The sequence below is a fragment of the Lates calcarifer genome, linkage group LG4, assembly GCF_001640805.2.
Source record: "Lates calcarifer isolate ASB-BC8 linkage group LG4, TLL_Latcal_v3, whole genome shotgun sequence".
Taxonomy (NCBI): domain Eukaryota; kingdom Metazoa; phylum Chordata; class Actinopteri; family Centropomidae; genus Lates; species Lates calcarifer.
This window is the reverse complement of record NC_066836.1, coordinates 15555366-15571956: the sequence shown is the minus strand read 5'-3', so window position 1 is coordinate 15571956 and position 16591 is coordinate 15555366. Positions and strand designations below refer to the sequence as shown.

General features: G+C 42.5%; 1 protein-coding gene across 2 annotated transcripts in view; it reads right to left on the bottom strand.

Moving 5' to 3' along the window:
• Positions 1–2284: 2284 nt before the first annotated feature.
• Positions 2285–16591, bottom strand: part of epha4b (eph receptor A4b) — an 84915-nt gene continuing 70608 nt past the window's right edge. The window contains exons 14-19 of one of the 2 annotated variants that reach the window (XM_018676993.2): positions 13680–13741; positions 10698–10907; positions 8369–8518; positions 8006–8199; positions 6736–6876; positions 2285–6493 (exon numbers count right to left, since the gene is read on the bottom strand). In XM_018676993.2, the coding sequence (XP_018532509.1) occupies positions 6394–6493; positions 6736–6876; positions 8006–8199; positions 8369–8518; positions 10698–10907; positions 13680–13741 (857 nt within the window). In that variant the 3' untranslated portion in view covers positions 2285–6393. The remainder of the gene's footprint in view (positions 6494–6735; positions 6877–8005; positions 8200–8368; positions 8519–10697; positions 10908–13679; positions 13742–16591) is intronic. The other variant, XM_018676994.2, reaches the window with a different exon arrangement.

The following is a 16591-nucleotide window of genomic DNA, read 5'->3' as shown; positions in this document are numbered from 1 at the left end:
CAGTATTCCATCCATACCAACAACAAAAGCATGTTTAATTTATCACTGATTTGAACCATACTGATAGAATAAACTCCACCCATCTGGTATTCAGTTGACACTACAACAAATGCCAAGAATTATTTCCACATACAATCAGACCAAGGTGTGTTATCTTTGCCGTCATTTTACCAACCCCTTTCTCTATTATCTGTCCCAACAGAAAATTGCATGGATCAAATCACAGTTATGTCAACATCCATTTTCCCAATCCACTGCAAACGCAAGAACACACACACACACACAGACCCTGATGCAGACATACACCCAGGGTGGCGTCTCATTCCTGTGGCTGATGAGAGCAGGCATGATGGGAGTGAGGCATGTAATGTGATTTATAGAGCCGGGCTCACTTTTCAAATTCAATCAGGAACTTTGATTACTGATGAAAATTTGAGACAGGAAATCGCTTTGATAGCAAACTAAAACCTCATGAGACAGAAGAGGACTGACGTGCACATGTGTGTGTGCACATGGACTGGGAAACACTGAGCCTGTCTGAGCTTGGCCATATTTGATTAGAGAGGACACACGCAATGCAATCAAGAGCGACAAAGCAGGAACTCCAGCAAATTTAACCAATGACTGATGAAATCTTTCCTGGTGCAGATTTTATCTACTTCTCTCTTTTTGTCTCCCTTTTAAATACTCACACTGCTCACTCACTTTAATGTGAGCATCAGTTTTTGGTCTCACAAGCATTACAGACACACAGAGTCACACTTTAATGAACCAACACACGTTCAAACACACATGCACACATATGGCTGACCCCTGCAGAGGTCACGGTGGCAGTTTGGTCTCTTGTGTTACTTTAATGTCTGTTGTTGCACATGAGGGGACACTCAAACCCACACCTGACAGCATGACAGAGGGGCCCAATTACTATTCCCATGGGAGTGTGAATGTGTGTGTGTCTCATAGAGAGAGAGAGAGAGAGAGAGTGCATAGCATAGGAACAGAGAGAAAGACAGAGGAACAGAGTGAGACAGTGCATGTGCATGTATGTGATACAAACATGACAGGCTCATCAGTCACCAATGGCCTTTTAAAGTGTTCTCCATAGGGACATCTGACCTTTTCACATGATGCCAATAGCGGCCGCATGATGAATCAATCGCCTAAGCCCTTGGCTCCTGGAAGCCTCCATGTTATCCAGAGTAAATACGTGAGATGACATTCTTCCTGTTGAGACACCTGGAGACAAAAGCCCAAAGTTATGGATTGGCCTTTAGCAGTGAGAGGAAACCCAGTGGTGATAGCAGTGAGACAGAAGGAGGCAATGGACCTCAAAGAGAGGGCTGCATGTGGGGAAAACCTTTGGATGGATGGTTGGATGGGTAGATGGATGAAGGTAGGGGAAATTACAAAGTTATGAGAGGAGGGAGATAATGGGGTATTCGAGGTCAGGGAACTAGCCACAACCTTTCTGTCTGTCTGCACAGGATGGATAGGAAAGGGGAGAGAAAAAAATGGGGATGCATGAAGCCAGCAGAAAGATTAAGAGGAGGGCAGTGGGAGGAGATAGACACTGAGGAAATGGAGAACAGCCCTGAAATTTTTTTTGTATGTGTAACTGTGTGTGTATGTGAGTGTGTGTGTGTGTGAGAGAGAGAGAGAAAGGCAGAGATGGAGGGAGCGAGCGATAGGGGAATATGGACCCTAATATGATGGGCTAAATGAGGTGTAATGGCGGTAACATAGAGTGACAGCAACGGGGCCAGTGCATTAAGGGGTTAACCAAGGCCAGGAGTCGCTGACCTTCCCTTTCCCCTGAGACAGAATTATCTCTCGGTAAGGAACACACACACACACACACACACACACACACTGATAATGAAGATGTGGTTTCAGACCGGTCATATTTTTGCCATTCAAGAATGTCATGATAGGAATTTCACCACCACTATCACCATTGAAGCAGAGCAGGGGACGAATGAGACTACCCTTGAATTTCCCAGTCATGCACTGATTTTCTGCAAGACTGGTCAGACGCTCATCAAAACAAAATTTGATACCTTCAGGCTTTGTTACACAGCGAAAAATAATTAAGTGAGGGCTTCATAACACTTTGAATTTCAACCCATCACGTTCTGTACTCCCAGTGTAACTGCTCTGTGGAATTGCGCAAGTGAATACATGTATATCTGGTGTGCGCTTGTGTGTAATATGTGTGTGTGTCTGGGAGACAAAAAGGAAAAATGCAGAGAATGTGTGAAAAGAAAACGACACGGCAGGCTTCAGGTGAGAAATTAGAAATATTAGCATATTTATTACAGCAACATGAAAGACATTAGAATGCCTACACCCTTTACAACAAGCAACGCAGAGGAAACTGGCATGGGGACAAGTAAGCACTGTACGGTGACCAAAGAAAGAGAGAGGAGGAGGAGGAGGAGGAGGAGAGAAAGAGACAGAATCTGGAAGTCTCAAATGAGAATCACTCATGAACATTTACAATACAGACCTGGTGAGAAATGGAGGACAGATGCCATATTTCAGTTCAAGCAAACCAACCCACATAGCTAACCTTGATAGCGTGAATAGTGGCACAAACCTGGGTTTTTGAGAGTTGAAACCAAAGTGTGGTATGACTTCTGTATTCTTAAAATTTTCTGAAATGGGACTGTTGAACAAGCTTGTTTAAAAAAAGGAGAACATTTTCACAATATACTCATATATTTTGGGTGATACTTCATCTTGTTCTAGCCTTTTCTAGGAATTTTGTACATTAAACCAGTTATGGAATCAAAAATATCACAATGTAACCCAATCCCATCCATAATTTGCGGTTTGTTTTCATCACCAAATATGTTATCACTAAAATAAATAAGAACCATATTGTCATTTCATCCATCAACTTTTACAGGTGATCAGCTTCGAGATTTATTATAGTATTTCTAATATTTCAGAACAAAATGACTCTCTTCTGCGTAAAAAGTGAGGGTGCTGTTGGTAGGGGACTCTGGGATGTTACAAAACCAGGGTGTTGATGTGAGGTCATCTTAAGAACACAGATAAATACTACCTGTACATACACTTTACTCTTAATATCTGCCTCTATAGGGCAACAGAAAAGAACAATAGCTCAGTAAATAAGGCATCTAAAAGGCCAGCGGTCACGGGTAGTCCGCTAGAGTGAAATCATAGAGTTAGTAAGAGTAGAATGAACAGTTTCAGACTATGTGAATGGTATTTTTTGTCTGTGGATTATTTGACAAAACAGCAACATGGTTTGGCAAGGAGAAATTAATCCCTAGATCATGTTCTTTTAGCTGTCAATGTTTCTGTACACCTGTATTTTAACATGTTTTCCATGCCATTATTTGACAAATTCTGATAGAACAGGGTTAACAAAACACAAGTAACAAGCCATATTGTGCTGCTAAGTAGAACTGGAAATTTTCACTCTGCCACCCCCTTAGTTACTGTTGCTAGGCCTGTCAAGCTTTCCATTCTAGCACAGCCCATACAGAATTTACAATAATAATGGCAGCAGATTTACCATTGAAATTAGTTTCTGGAACAGTGGCTGCTTGATTTCAGATGGACACCAATAAAAGAAGCCTCTTTTAAGTTTTTGCTGGCACTTGCTGACTTTGCCAACACATTTTTGCACATTTTATCAGCTCTAGCTAGCTTGAATGAATGAATTGGTTGAAAATGCTGTCTCTGGCTTTCATTTTATGTTTCCAAATGACTCATTTAAAACCAAAACCCAGCAAAAAGAGTCTTTATAAACATGATTGCTACATACGTGATATTGTGCTCAAAGACTGATGCTAAAGTTGCATGTCCCAGGTAAAAAGTTAGCATCCTTTCTGATTGAAGATCCACATAGAAGACACATAGAAACAACATTGTTTTTGTATTGCTGTGTAGGGTTACTTGTCCACCTGTAACCTCACAAACTACTGTAATCTTGTAAATACTCTTAGCCAGACATGCTAATAGTTGTAGCATAAGTTAGAGCTGTTTAAGCCTCACACTTTTGCTCCTGTGTTTGACATTACCCTCCAAACTCTTTGGAAGCGCTTACTCTTACAATAACTCCAAGCACACCACTTCAGCGTGTGAGATGCAAAGCTTGACAGGTCTGCCATGCCCAGGTACAATTGCTAAGCTACAATTGGACAATTACTGTTTTGGGGGAGGGGGTTTTAATGAATGCTCAATTTTGTATCAAAATTTTGTCTCAGGATTTTTCTCATCTCAACCTCACGCCCTGCCTCCCTTCCTCACGGAAAAAAGTATTTTCAAAAGTTATACTGTATGCTGAGACATACTTAAAATGTGCATGTAATTACTGTCTAAGGTGTGTACACAAATTAAGCCAGTGTATCAATAGGGAAGTACATTCTACTCATTCTAACGCTATGGTAGAAACTGCAGTCACTGTCACCTGTCAATCAAAGCTGAAGCTTCGCACCATGCTACATTCCTTTGTTCAGACCAACGAATCACCTCCCTTCACTTTACTCCTGTACGACCCGCCCCTGAACGAGTACTTCAGAAATCTCTTTGTCACAATAAAAGTACATCATAGTCATCATCATCGTTATCATTACAAACATTCTAACACTGGAAATCAACACTGTACATATTTTACACTATGATACAATCATATATACTGTACCTTATGCCACTGTTGGTCCTATAGAGTATCACATATATTAAAACTGGATTTGGGAATACACTAAAAGCAGGTTCAGTGCCATTAATGCAGTGCACGCAAGGAGGGTCCCATCATATCTAATCTTGCAGTTAATGTGATAAGCAGCAGATTTCCTTCTGATGTGGAAAAACTAACAAACCAATTTATTTGCTTTTTGTTGTAAACATTGATTTGTAAATTTACCTTATGGGTGTTTGGTTTGAGACCTGGGATTCTTGAAATAGGTTGCCATGACTGATTACAACAAAGTGAGACAGTAGGCTACAAGACACACAAATCATCTTGTTTCTTTGTAAAATTTACCCTCTCTTGGTGGCACAGCTGAAAATCAACACTGCATGTATTTCATCTTGCTGAATAAAGGGTCCATTCCAGTGCTCCTTTTCATCAGGCAAACTATTTGGACAAAACACTGTAATTATTGTGACTGTCCTTGTGTAACCATACAGCCATGGGAGCTGATGAAAGGAAAAAGAATAGCAGAGTAATGGTGTTATGTTGCCCAGATGATCATTTCAAGGTTACTGTACTGTACATGGCACAACACTGGAAAAACAAGTCACACGTTCTTAACAGTGTCAACTCTATCATGACCTTTGCATCACCTTTGCTCTACACAAAACACTATGAATTTCTTATCACACCTGAAACATGGGAAGGCAAACTCTTAGGCTGAAGTATTCTCAACAACATCATACTGTGACAGCTGAACCGACAATATTGTTTGGAATAGACAGTTATGGAAGTGGAGTAACAATTTCTCTGTGCTATCTCCAACTTGAGCTTTACTTTGCACTCAGTTACATCATAAGTGCAAGCAGACAAGCAAACGTGCACTGGGTCTAGTTGCTATGGAAGAGTGTCTCAGAGCAGTCGCTAGGGAAGCCCTTGTCCTGGTCAGATACACTATTTAAACAAATCTTACTTCTATCCTACAGGAGCAAACGAAATCTACATCCCTCTTTATCTCCAAAGGTCCAGTTTTTCTGTTCCCCTCACCCCACACATTCATGTCATTCAGAATCTTGCCTTGTTCATTGGCTTTCTGTATACACAGAGCAATGGAAGGGGCATGTACTAGGTAATAACTCTTATTAAGGTTGAGCGACATAAACCTCACCACCAATACAAACGTTAGGTCCATCTCTACGGTTGTGGGACACACAGCCCATATAAACATATATCTACACATATACATATCTTCTGACCATTTTTAAACTCTTCAAGGTGAAAACTTAAACAAAATGACAGTAAAAACCAACTGTACACCTCACAGACAGTGATGATAATTATATTCTAATTTGTTTTTTTTGTCATTTCTTTTGTTAAAAATCTTTTTTTTTCTTCTTCTTCTTTTGTTCAGCTGATATGATGTGAAATGATCTGGGATGCTCTACATGTGGCCTTGTTGTTGGACATGTCTCTCTGTTGCTCCATAATGGTGGTTGTGTTGCTGGGACTCTTGAGTGCTGAAGCCGGTAGTGCCCATCGAGGATGGGAAGAATGGTGAAAACTGCGAGAAGGTGAAGGAGTCAAGCGTCCATGTTGTCTCCATCTCAGTGTGTCTCAAAATCAATGGAGCACAGAGTGTCCATTGCAGCTCCATTTCAAGGGGGTGAAACTCTTCACAGGAGCATCCATTTTGGCTCTGTCTCACTGTGTTTTTTATGTTGAAACTGTTATACTTGGACGTGCGTCCCCTGGGTCTGCAGGCTCTGGACACTGGACAAAATCTTCTTCTGGTGGCCGGCCAGAGACACACCCATCTTAGCCAATTCACTACAAGGAAGACAGAAAAAATACAGACAAAATAGGATTTATTAAAGTTATTTTTGGAGGAGTAAATCTACATTGTCCTTCAAATGCCAAGCAGCTGCTGAGATTTCTTGTCCAAGATACTTGTGTAAATCCCCCTCTTTAATTTCAAATGACACTCAAGTGGAATATAATACGTCTTTTGCTGACAGTCTTGACCTTTTGAGCATTTCATTTAACAGGGATGAGACACTAGCCGTCTGTACCTGACACTGATGTAGAGGATTGAGTCCAAGCTGACATATCCAGCACTGGAAAAGTTGTCCTTATACTGGCCCATCTTGATGGCCTCCAACCACTCATCCACTGTGCTCACACTGAACTCTGGGGTGGACGGGTCCTCCCTGCTGGGATACAAAGCACACCCACAGCTCAGTGAAGTTTTCGGCCCTGTTGAGTGGCTAAATAGTTTCCGACTTGTGCTGAGGTCAATTATTTGTCCTTGTTATTAAATCTGACTAATGTTAGAGCATTCGCAGTAATAAAAACTGTCGGGAGCACACTTGAGGAGCCAGTTAATTCTTATTCATGGTGCTGGATGTGGATTTGGACAGAATAGTTCCGCAACAGCCGCAGCATGACAGACTTAAATCCACTCTGAAAAGAAAACATAAACCCTAAACTTTAAACCTATCCATTAGTGGGTAAGTAAGATTAATGATTCATCCCCTTGTTGCTCCCTCCCAGCCCAAGCACACATGGTTTGAAACCCTTTCACTTACTCGCTTGGTTCCTTTTGTTATAAATTGTTATAAATGATCTTTGTGTCTATTCATTTGCATGCTCAAACTTAGTAAATACGTTGCATACACACAACTAATTGGATCTGCACTTCTATATATAATATCCTCTTACAGACAGTGCTGCATGTTGTTCATTCAAAGCCATGCCATAGTTCTGTGTTAAAGACTCTTCTTTCTGGTCACACTGTTCATTCTGTCTATAATGTGTAGTGCTTTTGAGCTTCTGATGTCCTTCCAGTTGTGCTGGGATTTTATGTTTTCATTTTAGAGTGTCTTCTGTCTCCTCTGAAAGAGACTGAAATATCTTCTGCTGCACACTCTGTTTGCTGGTGTGGTTCAGAACATCAGCTAAGCCAGCCTTAAGTGTAAAATGTAAATGTAAAAATAATGATATTCTGTGGATCTGCGCAATACAGCTTGGGAGGCGGGGTGTCTAAACCGAATGTGACAGTATGGATATGGCAAAGCACAAACCTTTATTTATATCTTGACAAATATTTGACACTGACAAATATTATCTTGCTGAATAAAAGATAAGAATGTGATTTTACTGAAAAAAATGGCATTTCCTACTTTGCACAGTTTTCACTACTGTCAAAGTAGATTTGCAGTGTAGATCTGAGGCACTGATTATGTATCCTATATCCTATAATCTAATCCAATCATCTCAAGACTACATGCACGTGTCAGTGAAAGTGTTGAATTCACAGCATTTAATTTATAGCCTACTGACCATACTGAGCTGTTGGCCAGCTCTCTGAGGCTGGCTGGGTTTCTGATGAGCTTGTCCAGGATTGTGACAATCTGTCCAAACTTTGGCCTGTCGCTGCGGCCCTTCTCCCAGCAGTCCAACATGAGCTGGTGCAGCACCACAGGACAGTCCATCGGAGCGGGGAGACGGTAGCCCTCATCTATTGCTTTGATCACCTACAGGGAGACAGAGGCAGATATTGAATCTGTAATCAATACAAGAAAGGGAAGTAAAAATGTCCAGGAAAATTCATTTTCACATTTAATAACTGAGCTGGGGGTTGCGGAAAACATATAAAGTAGTTAAAGCTGTAGCTAAGACGTGAGGTAAGTGTTGGTGACTCACATCCTGGTTGGACATCTCCCAGTAGGGTCTCTCTCCGTATGAAATCACCTCCCACATGACGATACCATAACTCCACACATCGCTGGCCGAGGTGAACTTCCTGTAGGCTATAGCCTCTGGAGCCGTCCATCTGATGGGGATCTTCCCTCCCTGCAAGTGGTTTGCATCACAGTCAGCACATTCTTGGCATATTGAATATGTCGTCCTGAACCTGATGTTTTATCCTGACTGTAATAGTGTAAATATTTAAAGGTTATTTTATGGGCCTGTTTCTGGCTGGGTGTTGTGATAAATCAAGAGTGGATCCAACAAAGCAAATTCTAAGATGGTGCCTGCAGAGAAGCCGCCAGTAACAGAGCAGGTGAGATTATATACCAACTCGACAAAACAGCCCAGAACATAAAGCTTCTTTTGCTTCTGACTTTCTCTTGCCATCAATTTCCTCTTCTTCTCCCATCCTGCTCCTGCCTTTGTTGTCAATGCACAGATCAAAAGGATTCCATAAAGTCTGCTGTATAGACACAATAGGCAGCGAGATACCCCCGCCCTCACTCTCTCTGTCTCTCGTCTACACACAGGCTGTACCTCTATAGGGCTCAGTTCAGCTTTTTAACATGCGGCAGCTGCCTCTGCACCACCTAGCATTCCCCATCTCTGCTTGGTCAAAGTCAAATAGAAGACAAAGCTGCCAAGTCACTCAGCACTGTACTTTCGTTTCCACCACCCCCTGTCCACCCCTACACCATCTTCTTTTTTTCCCCTCCTCTTAACTGCTCTCACTGGACCTTTCCCCTGTCTTCCCTTATTCTCTCTCTCTCTCTCTCTCTCTCGCTCTCTGTCTCTCTCTCAGTCTCCCTAGATCTCAGTCTTATGTGATATCCACTCCCCTCTCTTCCCTGTCTCTTCCCCATCTCCGCCTCGGCCTCTCCCCTTCCCTCCTCCCCCCCTCAATGCCTGCAGCTCTCCATCTAGGTCTCCTGACATCAGTCGGAGTGTGTGTGTGTGTGTGTGTGTGTGATTGCAATAGAGTAGTCAGCGGCTGATACACTCCTCCCAGGGCAATGCTAATGCCATATTAAAAATAACATCCCCAACACTTCCTATGAATATGAATAATGCCATCTCCTTGTGGGCATTTTAGATGAGTTACTCCGCAGTGGTTTAACTCACTGACGTTTGAGTTTCTTCATTCTCTCAGAGCTCTGTGAGAGGATGGCGACGTTACCAAAGACTTTTTGATTTGACTATATAGAGGCAAAAATATAAAGAGGAGGAGGAGTTTGTATGTGCATTTAATTTTGTGTGTGGTGACCTCATACAGAATTGTTTAGAAAACTGACAGCACTGTGTAACAGAGTCTTAGAGCCTTATGTCCAGTCACTACTGAAACATTTTCTTTATACAAGAGTAATACAGAGTGCACCAATCTCTAACTCATATCCCAGGGATTTCAAACCTGGCAAGCTGAATGAACGTGAGGATGCAGCCCACTCTTTGCCATTGGGATAACCATATAAGCATTCTTGCTGACATCACCAGCTCAGCTTGGCTCTGGTGATCACACTTTAACATACATGATGGATCTGTAAATAATCTTAACTCAGTGTTCCACTTCACTTTCAATCCACTTTTTTATAGCCACAACAGCCACAGCCACATCTGTCCAATACAAAATATCAACCTTTACCTTCAGATAACCCTCTTTGGCATTAAGAAATATTAGTTGTCAGTTCAGTGATCCATGTTTACAAAAGTAGTATATCTTGTGTTTAAAATGCTATGGAGAGGTAAGTGCCCCCAATAGCCCAAGAGCCCAATTACAACTGGGCTCATTGAGTCAGGACTATTTTCTGTGGAGATGATGATGGACAATGATTAGGAGATGAGCTGCTAAGTCCAAATTATATTTAGTCTAATCACGTCCTGTAGGGTCCCTTAACATTGCTGCCAGCTGTCAGGTTAGTACATCTTTGAAGTATATCCGATACCCCAAGTGGACCCACTACCATGTCTGATCACTTGCTTTATCATAATAATCTCTCATAATAATCTCAAATGTGATATGTAAGGAAAGATGGCATTTATTTCATGACTAATCTGACTAATTATTTATAGGTGCATTTCTTTAACTGGTTGTGGCGTTTTTGATCATCTGTTAGAGTAGGTCTCCTCATTTGAAAGCTAATTTATGCACATCTGGTTTAAGTAGGCATTGTGCCGGCCTGTTTTGGATCAGGAACGATAATGTAGAGGACAGAGGGGGGGGGGGGACTGTAATTGGAGATGACATTTATTTATGACAGACGCAGCCTGTGAAAGTGTGTCTTACCCTTGTAGTGTAGGCAGCCTCCGGGTCGTCCTCCAGAACCCGACTCAGGCCAAAGTCCGACACCTTACACACCAGGTTGCTGTTGACCAGGATGTTCCGAGCCGCCAGGTCTCTGTGAACGTAGCTCATATCTGACAGGTACTTCATACCTGAGGCGATGCCGCGCAGCATGCCGACCAGCTGGATCACTGTGAACTGGCCGTCATGCTTCTGGGGGGAGAGAAAAGGAGAAGGATGAATTAATACACAGGGCACAGTGTAAATGCTGACATTAAGCTGGGGCGGGGCGATGATTAGTGCTGGGGCCTTCAGCAACCTCAGCTGGAAATGCAGGTTCAAGCCAGGTTTCGATGGCGATGGCAGCAATCCATGCTTCTGAAGTGTCCCCGAGCAAGAGTCTGAATCCCTTCCAGCCCCCGCTAACCCTGCGCTTTGACTCCTTTTGACCTCGAGCAAACAATGAATTTTTCCTTCCAGGGATCAATGGCGGATCACAAAGAAATCCTACTTGCAGAGGACTGGATCTGACAGAGCAGACAAAACTTCCCTCTCTAACACTGACCGTGTGCCCGAGCAGAGCTCACTGGATTTCAGATTTGAGCTGTCTTTGGCAGAGAGCAGAGCCTGTTGATCGATGGCAGTCCAGCTCACCTTCCTCTGCCAATTATTTCTGCCCTGGGCCAACGGTCCCCGTTAAAAAGCTATCCATGTTATCAGTCACCCTCTCTCCTTTATATCATCTCTCCTTCCCTCTGTCTCTTTGTTCTATCCATCCATCTCTGCTCAGTCTCTGTCTCAGAGAGAGAGAGAGAGAGAACTCTGTATTACTTTGATTCAGTCTCCATCTATCTATCTATCTTCCTTCATCTTTCTGCATCTGTGCACCCCCCCCACACTCCCCTTCCTCTATCGTTCTCTCTCTGTCTCTCCCTCAGCAGCTGTGGAGTAAGTTAATTAGCCGGTGGTTTTGTGAGATGCTGATTGATTGGACTGTCTAACAAACCTACAGACTTCCTCTATCAATCTGCCCACCACATTGCCTTGCCAGGAAGGAGAAGGAAGGGTGGGCAGGGCAGGGAAAGAGAGAGGAGACAAATGCAGGGCAGAGAGGTTAGACAAGGAGATGAAGGAGACAAATGAGAAAGGTGGAAAATTAGACTTTTTTTGGGCAAATTTTGGCATATTACTTAAGTTTATGCCCCAAAACTAAAAAAGGAGGAACTTAAAGAAAAAAAAAGGAAAAAGATGGAAAGGATAAAGATAGTGACCAGGGAGCTGACAGAACAGTGGTTTTGTTATTTGTGAGGGAGAGCTGTTTGATAAATGGTCGGCATAATTAAAGACACATATGGATGACAGAAGCACGGATGAGCTGTAAAACCCATAAAAGTGATAACATAATTATATTGAGCCACCGTGGATGCTCTTTATGACCCTCATTACAATAAATACTGTAACACACAATATACATGTATTTATGCATCTAGGCTGTTGTGTGGTTGTGTGTGCACATGTGTATGTTTCAAGACATTATACGTTAGCCTTTTTTTTTTATCTTGTCAGATTTCATTTCATTTTGCTTCAGTGTTGCTGATGGCATTGGTGTCTATTTAGCGATGGGCCTATCATCACAGGCTTAATGGCTTTGGAGCACTGCAGTGATTTTACTGGCTGACAAACAACTATGAATATGAATCAGGGGGGCTTTCAACGTGAGGCACACAAGGGCTGGAACAATCTATTCATCTGGGTGTATGCAAAACTCAATTCAGCGCTGCTCAGCTAAATAAATACGGCGTGTTTGTCACAGCGTGTATGAACAGGAATCATAAATCACACATTTGTTATATTTCACATAATTAAATCCTTGTTTTGTTGCACCTCCCATTAAACGAGGAGCCTTTCTTGTGTGTATGTAAATGACATTTTAAGAAATGCTTCAAAGCCCTCTGTCAACTTTGAGACTTTTTTCTTAAATAAATTTAATATGTATGCAGGTTTGGGATTTATTTCAGAGTCTTTTCACCGACATCATTTACAGAAACTTGATCAGCATAAAAAATGTCTGTAGGAGTACCTCTACTGACTGAATTACTCTGTTCATTCATGATGATGTTGATTTATTTTAAATCTCTGTCAGTGTTTTCCTCAGTTACTACCTTAACACTTAACAATATGACTTGTGTAGTATTACGTTACGTTTGAAGTGAACTGTTTGTTTTCGTATCCCTCTAATGGAGCAAATATTGCACACAATGCAATACACTTTCTTTGTTTTATTGCCCAGTTGTTAGCAGTCTGCTGCTCTGGAATATGGACACTAAGTGCATTTCATAGATCCAGTATCAAACATCATGTGATGAGATTGTCGGGAGGCCAGGCATCTGACTGAATGTTTCTCATCTGCTCTCTGTCCATATGTACTAAAGAAAAAGTTCAGTGTCTGTGTCTATGTACTCAGTATATCAGTATGTGCTCTCCTGTACATAGATGACATGTTTCTAGAAACTAGAATTATAGTTCTTCTACTCAACCTGACAATTATTCTTCCACTGTTACTGTGCTATGTATTGACAATGCACTCCATTTCTTTATATTGCAAACTGCACACATTTTATGAACATTGAACATTCTCCTCTTTATGTGATGAGTACATATGAAAAATGTGGTTTAAATCCACTTCAAAACTTTGATCAGCTGAGATAGTGTTGTTAATTTTAAAGGATATGTGTTAACTTACGTCTCTGATGGACTGAACTTAAGTCCTTGACAAACTTTATTAAGATTTATTCCAGTCACGTATCTTTATACATTTTTAAAAGAACGTGCCCTCGAGTTCGGCAGTTTGGGGGACTGAACTCAACAATTTCAAACACTTTACAGCTGGGGCATCATTTTCCACGTGGCCCTTCTTAAGACTTGTGGCCCTGAACTCAGGGCGGATGCAAGCGCTGTGTTCCCTCCAGCTGAGTCATGACTCACCTTGAGGAAAGTGTCCAGAGATCCGTTTTCCATGAACTCCGTTATGATCATCACTGGCTTACCTGCAGAGAGACATAACAAGGCAGCTGTTAGTTGGAGCAGAATTACAAGAGAAGAAAGGCTCAAACTATAAAGAGACGAGGACAGTGAGGCAGTGGAGTCCACAGCTGTGACCAGCCTTCCTATCTGCCGCTCTGCCTTTCTCTGGGGGATAACATGGCATGTCGTCATCAGTCACACTGACAGCTTCTAATCAGCCCTCTCCATAAACGCCAGGAGATAATTAGAATGGACCAATCCACCAGAATGCGTGTGTTGGGGTGTGTGTGTGTGTGTGTGTGTGTGTGAGAGAGAGAGAATAAGGGGGGCCTCCTGAGATCTCATGAATACTAATCAGCCTCAAGGGGAAGGGGGTTGTGTTCGGATCGCTGTGCACCTGCACCTGCACAAGTGTGTGTTCGCGTGCACGTGTATGATGACAGGGTGGTTGACTGACAGGGCCCCGTGCACTACGGTCTCCTGCATGGCATCTGGTGGGGGCTTACAAATGATTAACAAAGTACCTGCAATCACATGCACACACTCACACACACACACACACACACATTCACGTGCACCAAAAACAGCAGTTGTCCCTGTTTTACAGGGTTCTCCCTGGGTACCACCCCCTACAGCTGAGCTCTGCCAATAACAAACAAACACGCAATGTGCAGTTACAAATGATGGTGTGTGTGTCTCTGTGTGTGTGTGTGTGTGTGTGTGTGTGTGTGTGTCTGTGTGTCTGTGTGTGTCTGTGTGTATGGGGCTTGTAAACACAGACTATGTCAGCTGTGATGAATAGGTCACATTTCCCCAATCAGACCTCAGAGATGCTGGGAAAAAACCTGGGGGAGAAATAAAGACAGCACAACTGAAGAAGTGGAGGCAGAAGTTTTCTTATAGAATGTGCTGTCTAATGTTTTCTAATGTTAATGTAATGTAGTATTTATTGCAACTTTACTCTGTTTATATATTTGCCTTGGGAGCGTGTCATTGATTAAAACATCGTAAAGCCTCATTTGGTAAAACTGAATAAGAAAGAGGGAGTAAAGACGGATGAAAGAGAGAAAAAGTTAAAACATGACAGATAAGTACAGATGTGCAGTGAGTAGAGAGTGTGTTGGAAGATGGGGGGGGAAGAAAGTAGGATCAGAGAAGATGAGGAAATAAAGGGTTGAGGAGGGGTCAAAAGCTTGTCATGGAAAGGCAGGAACACCACCACTGAGGCCTACAGTGAGATTGTAGGTAAAGACAGCAATACATCACCTTAAATGAATTCACTATCTCACTGCAACAAACACACACATAAAGGGACACACACACAAACAGAGTCGCCTGGTCTCTGGTGGTGGTGTCTTCTTTGACAGTAACATTAGTCTCAGGGATAAAAGTGAAAGAGAATTGGATTTTCTTCTGCTGGGGGTGAGGACTGCTGGTCACATTTATCTCCACACGGGGCCTGTGTTGTGTGCGGTGTATCGCTCTGTATGTGTGTGTGTGTGTGATAGAGAGAGAGAAAGAGAGAGAGAGCGAGCTGGTTTCAGGGCACGGCAAGTGGGGAGGGACGGCACGATGATGACTGTGATTCCAGCTCCGATCAGAGGCAGAGAATGAATGTGTGCTTTTGTGTTTGTGTGTGTTTGTCACAGCAGCAGATAAAACAGTTGATGGGACTGATTCTGACTGAAAGGAGGTCTGACTCTTCACAGCCTTTCTAGGAAATGTGTGTGTGTGTGTTCAGGTGTGCATGAGAGTGTGTGTTTAATTGTGTGTCAGATTGTAGTCCCCATGAATGGGAATACATATATGTTATTCTGTGTGTACCCATACAGAACAGACAGGCATAAATGTCATATTCTACAAAGTAGACAGCCATGAAATGGAAAAGAGCTGGGAAAAAACTACCTCTGAAAACCAATTATGTGTTGGAGTGTGTGTTTGTATGTGTGCGACGTAAGCCCGTGTAGGAAGGAGAATATTACCTTCAGGCCCACAGTGTTAGATGAGGTCAAGAGTGAAAGCACAATGAAACGCATTCATCCTCTTGTCTCGGCTTAGAGGACCATGTGAGCCTGGCACTTAGCACACACACACACACACACACACTATCACTAGCAATCATCTGGACACCTGCCATACAGAATAATCCCTGCAACTCTGAAAGATAACAGAAGTTACCAATAAAACCGACCACACGCACTCACACGCTGTTTATTAGCTCATTCTGTCTCTTTATGTCAGGTGCCAGCCCAATCACACACACACACACACACACACATACACACACACTCAACAGCACAATGAATCCCTTTCACTGTTGCAACTTCACCACACATTAAACGCACCCACACTTTAAACGCACACACACACACTTGCAAGATGGAGCCACTCTAGCTCATCGTGGAGCTCCTCTCCACCAAACATTCGCGAGCGCTCCTCAATTTCCTACTGAAAGCACATAATTAACTAATCACATTCATATTCATTTGAATGCATTGCCTTTCATCGCTTTCAGAAATAACACAGCCGTTTGTGGAGCTAAAAACACTTCCATGTATTGTTGTGTGTGTGTGTGTGTGTGTGTGTGTGTGTGTGTGTGTGCAGATTGGATATTGATGTTCTGCCAGGTGGAGTGTGTTATGGAATGGATCAGAGAGGAGTTTGCTCCTTTTTACAGCTCTTCATTAAGAGAAAGTAGAAAGTGTTGTTCCTGCTTTTCCCCAGGATAAAGCCAGGATCATTTAGGCCTCCCGTGTGCGTGTGTGTGTGTGTGAATTAGTGAAGTGCTCTGTGTTTGTGTGTATGAAAGTGATAGAGACTACGTATATAGAGTATATCTGGTAAATTACATTACAAGAGGCTGTTTCTTTGTG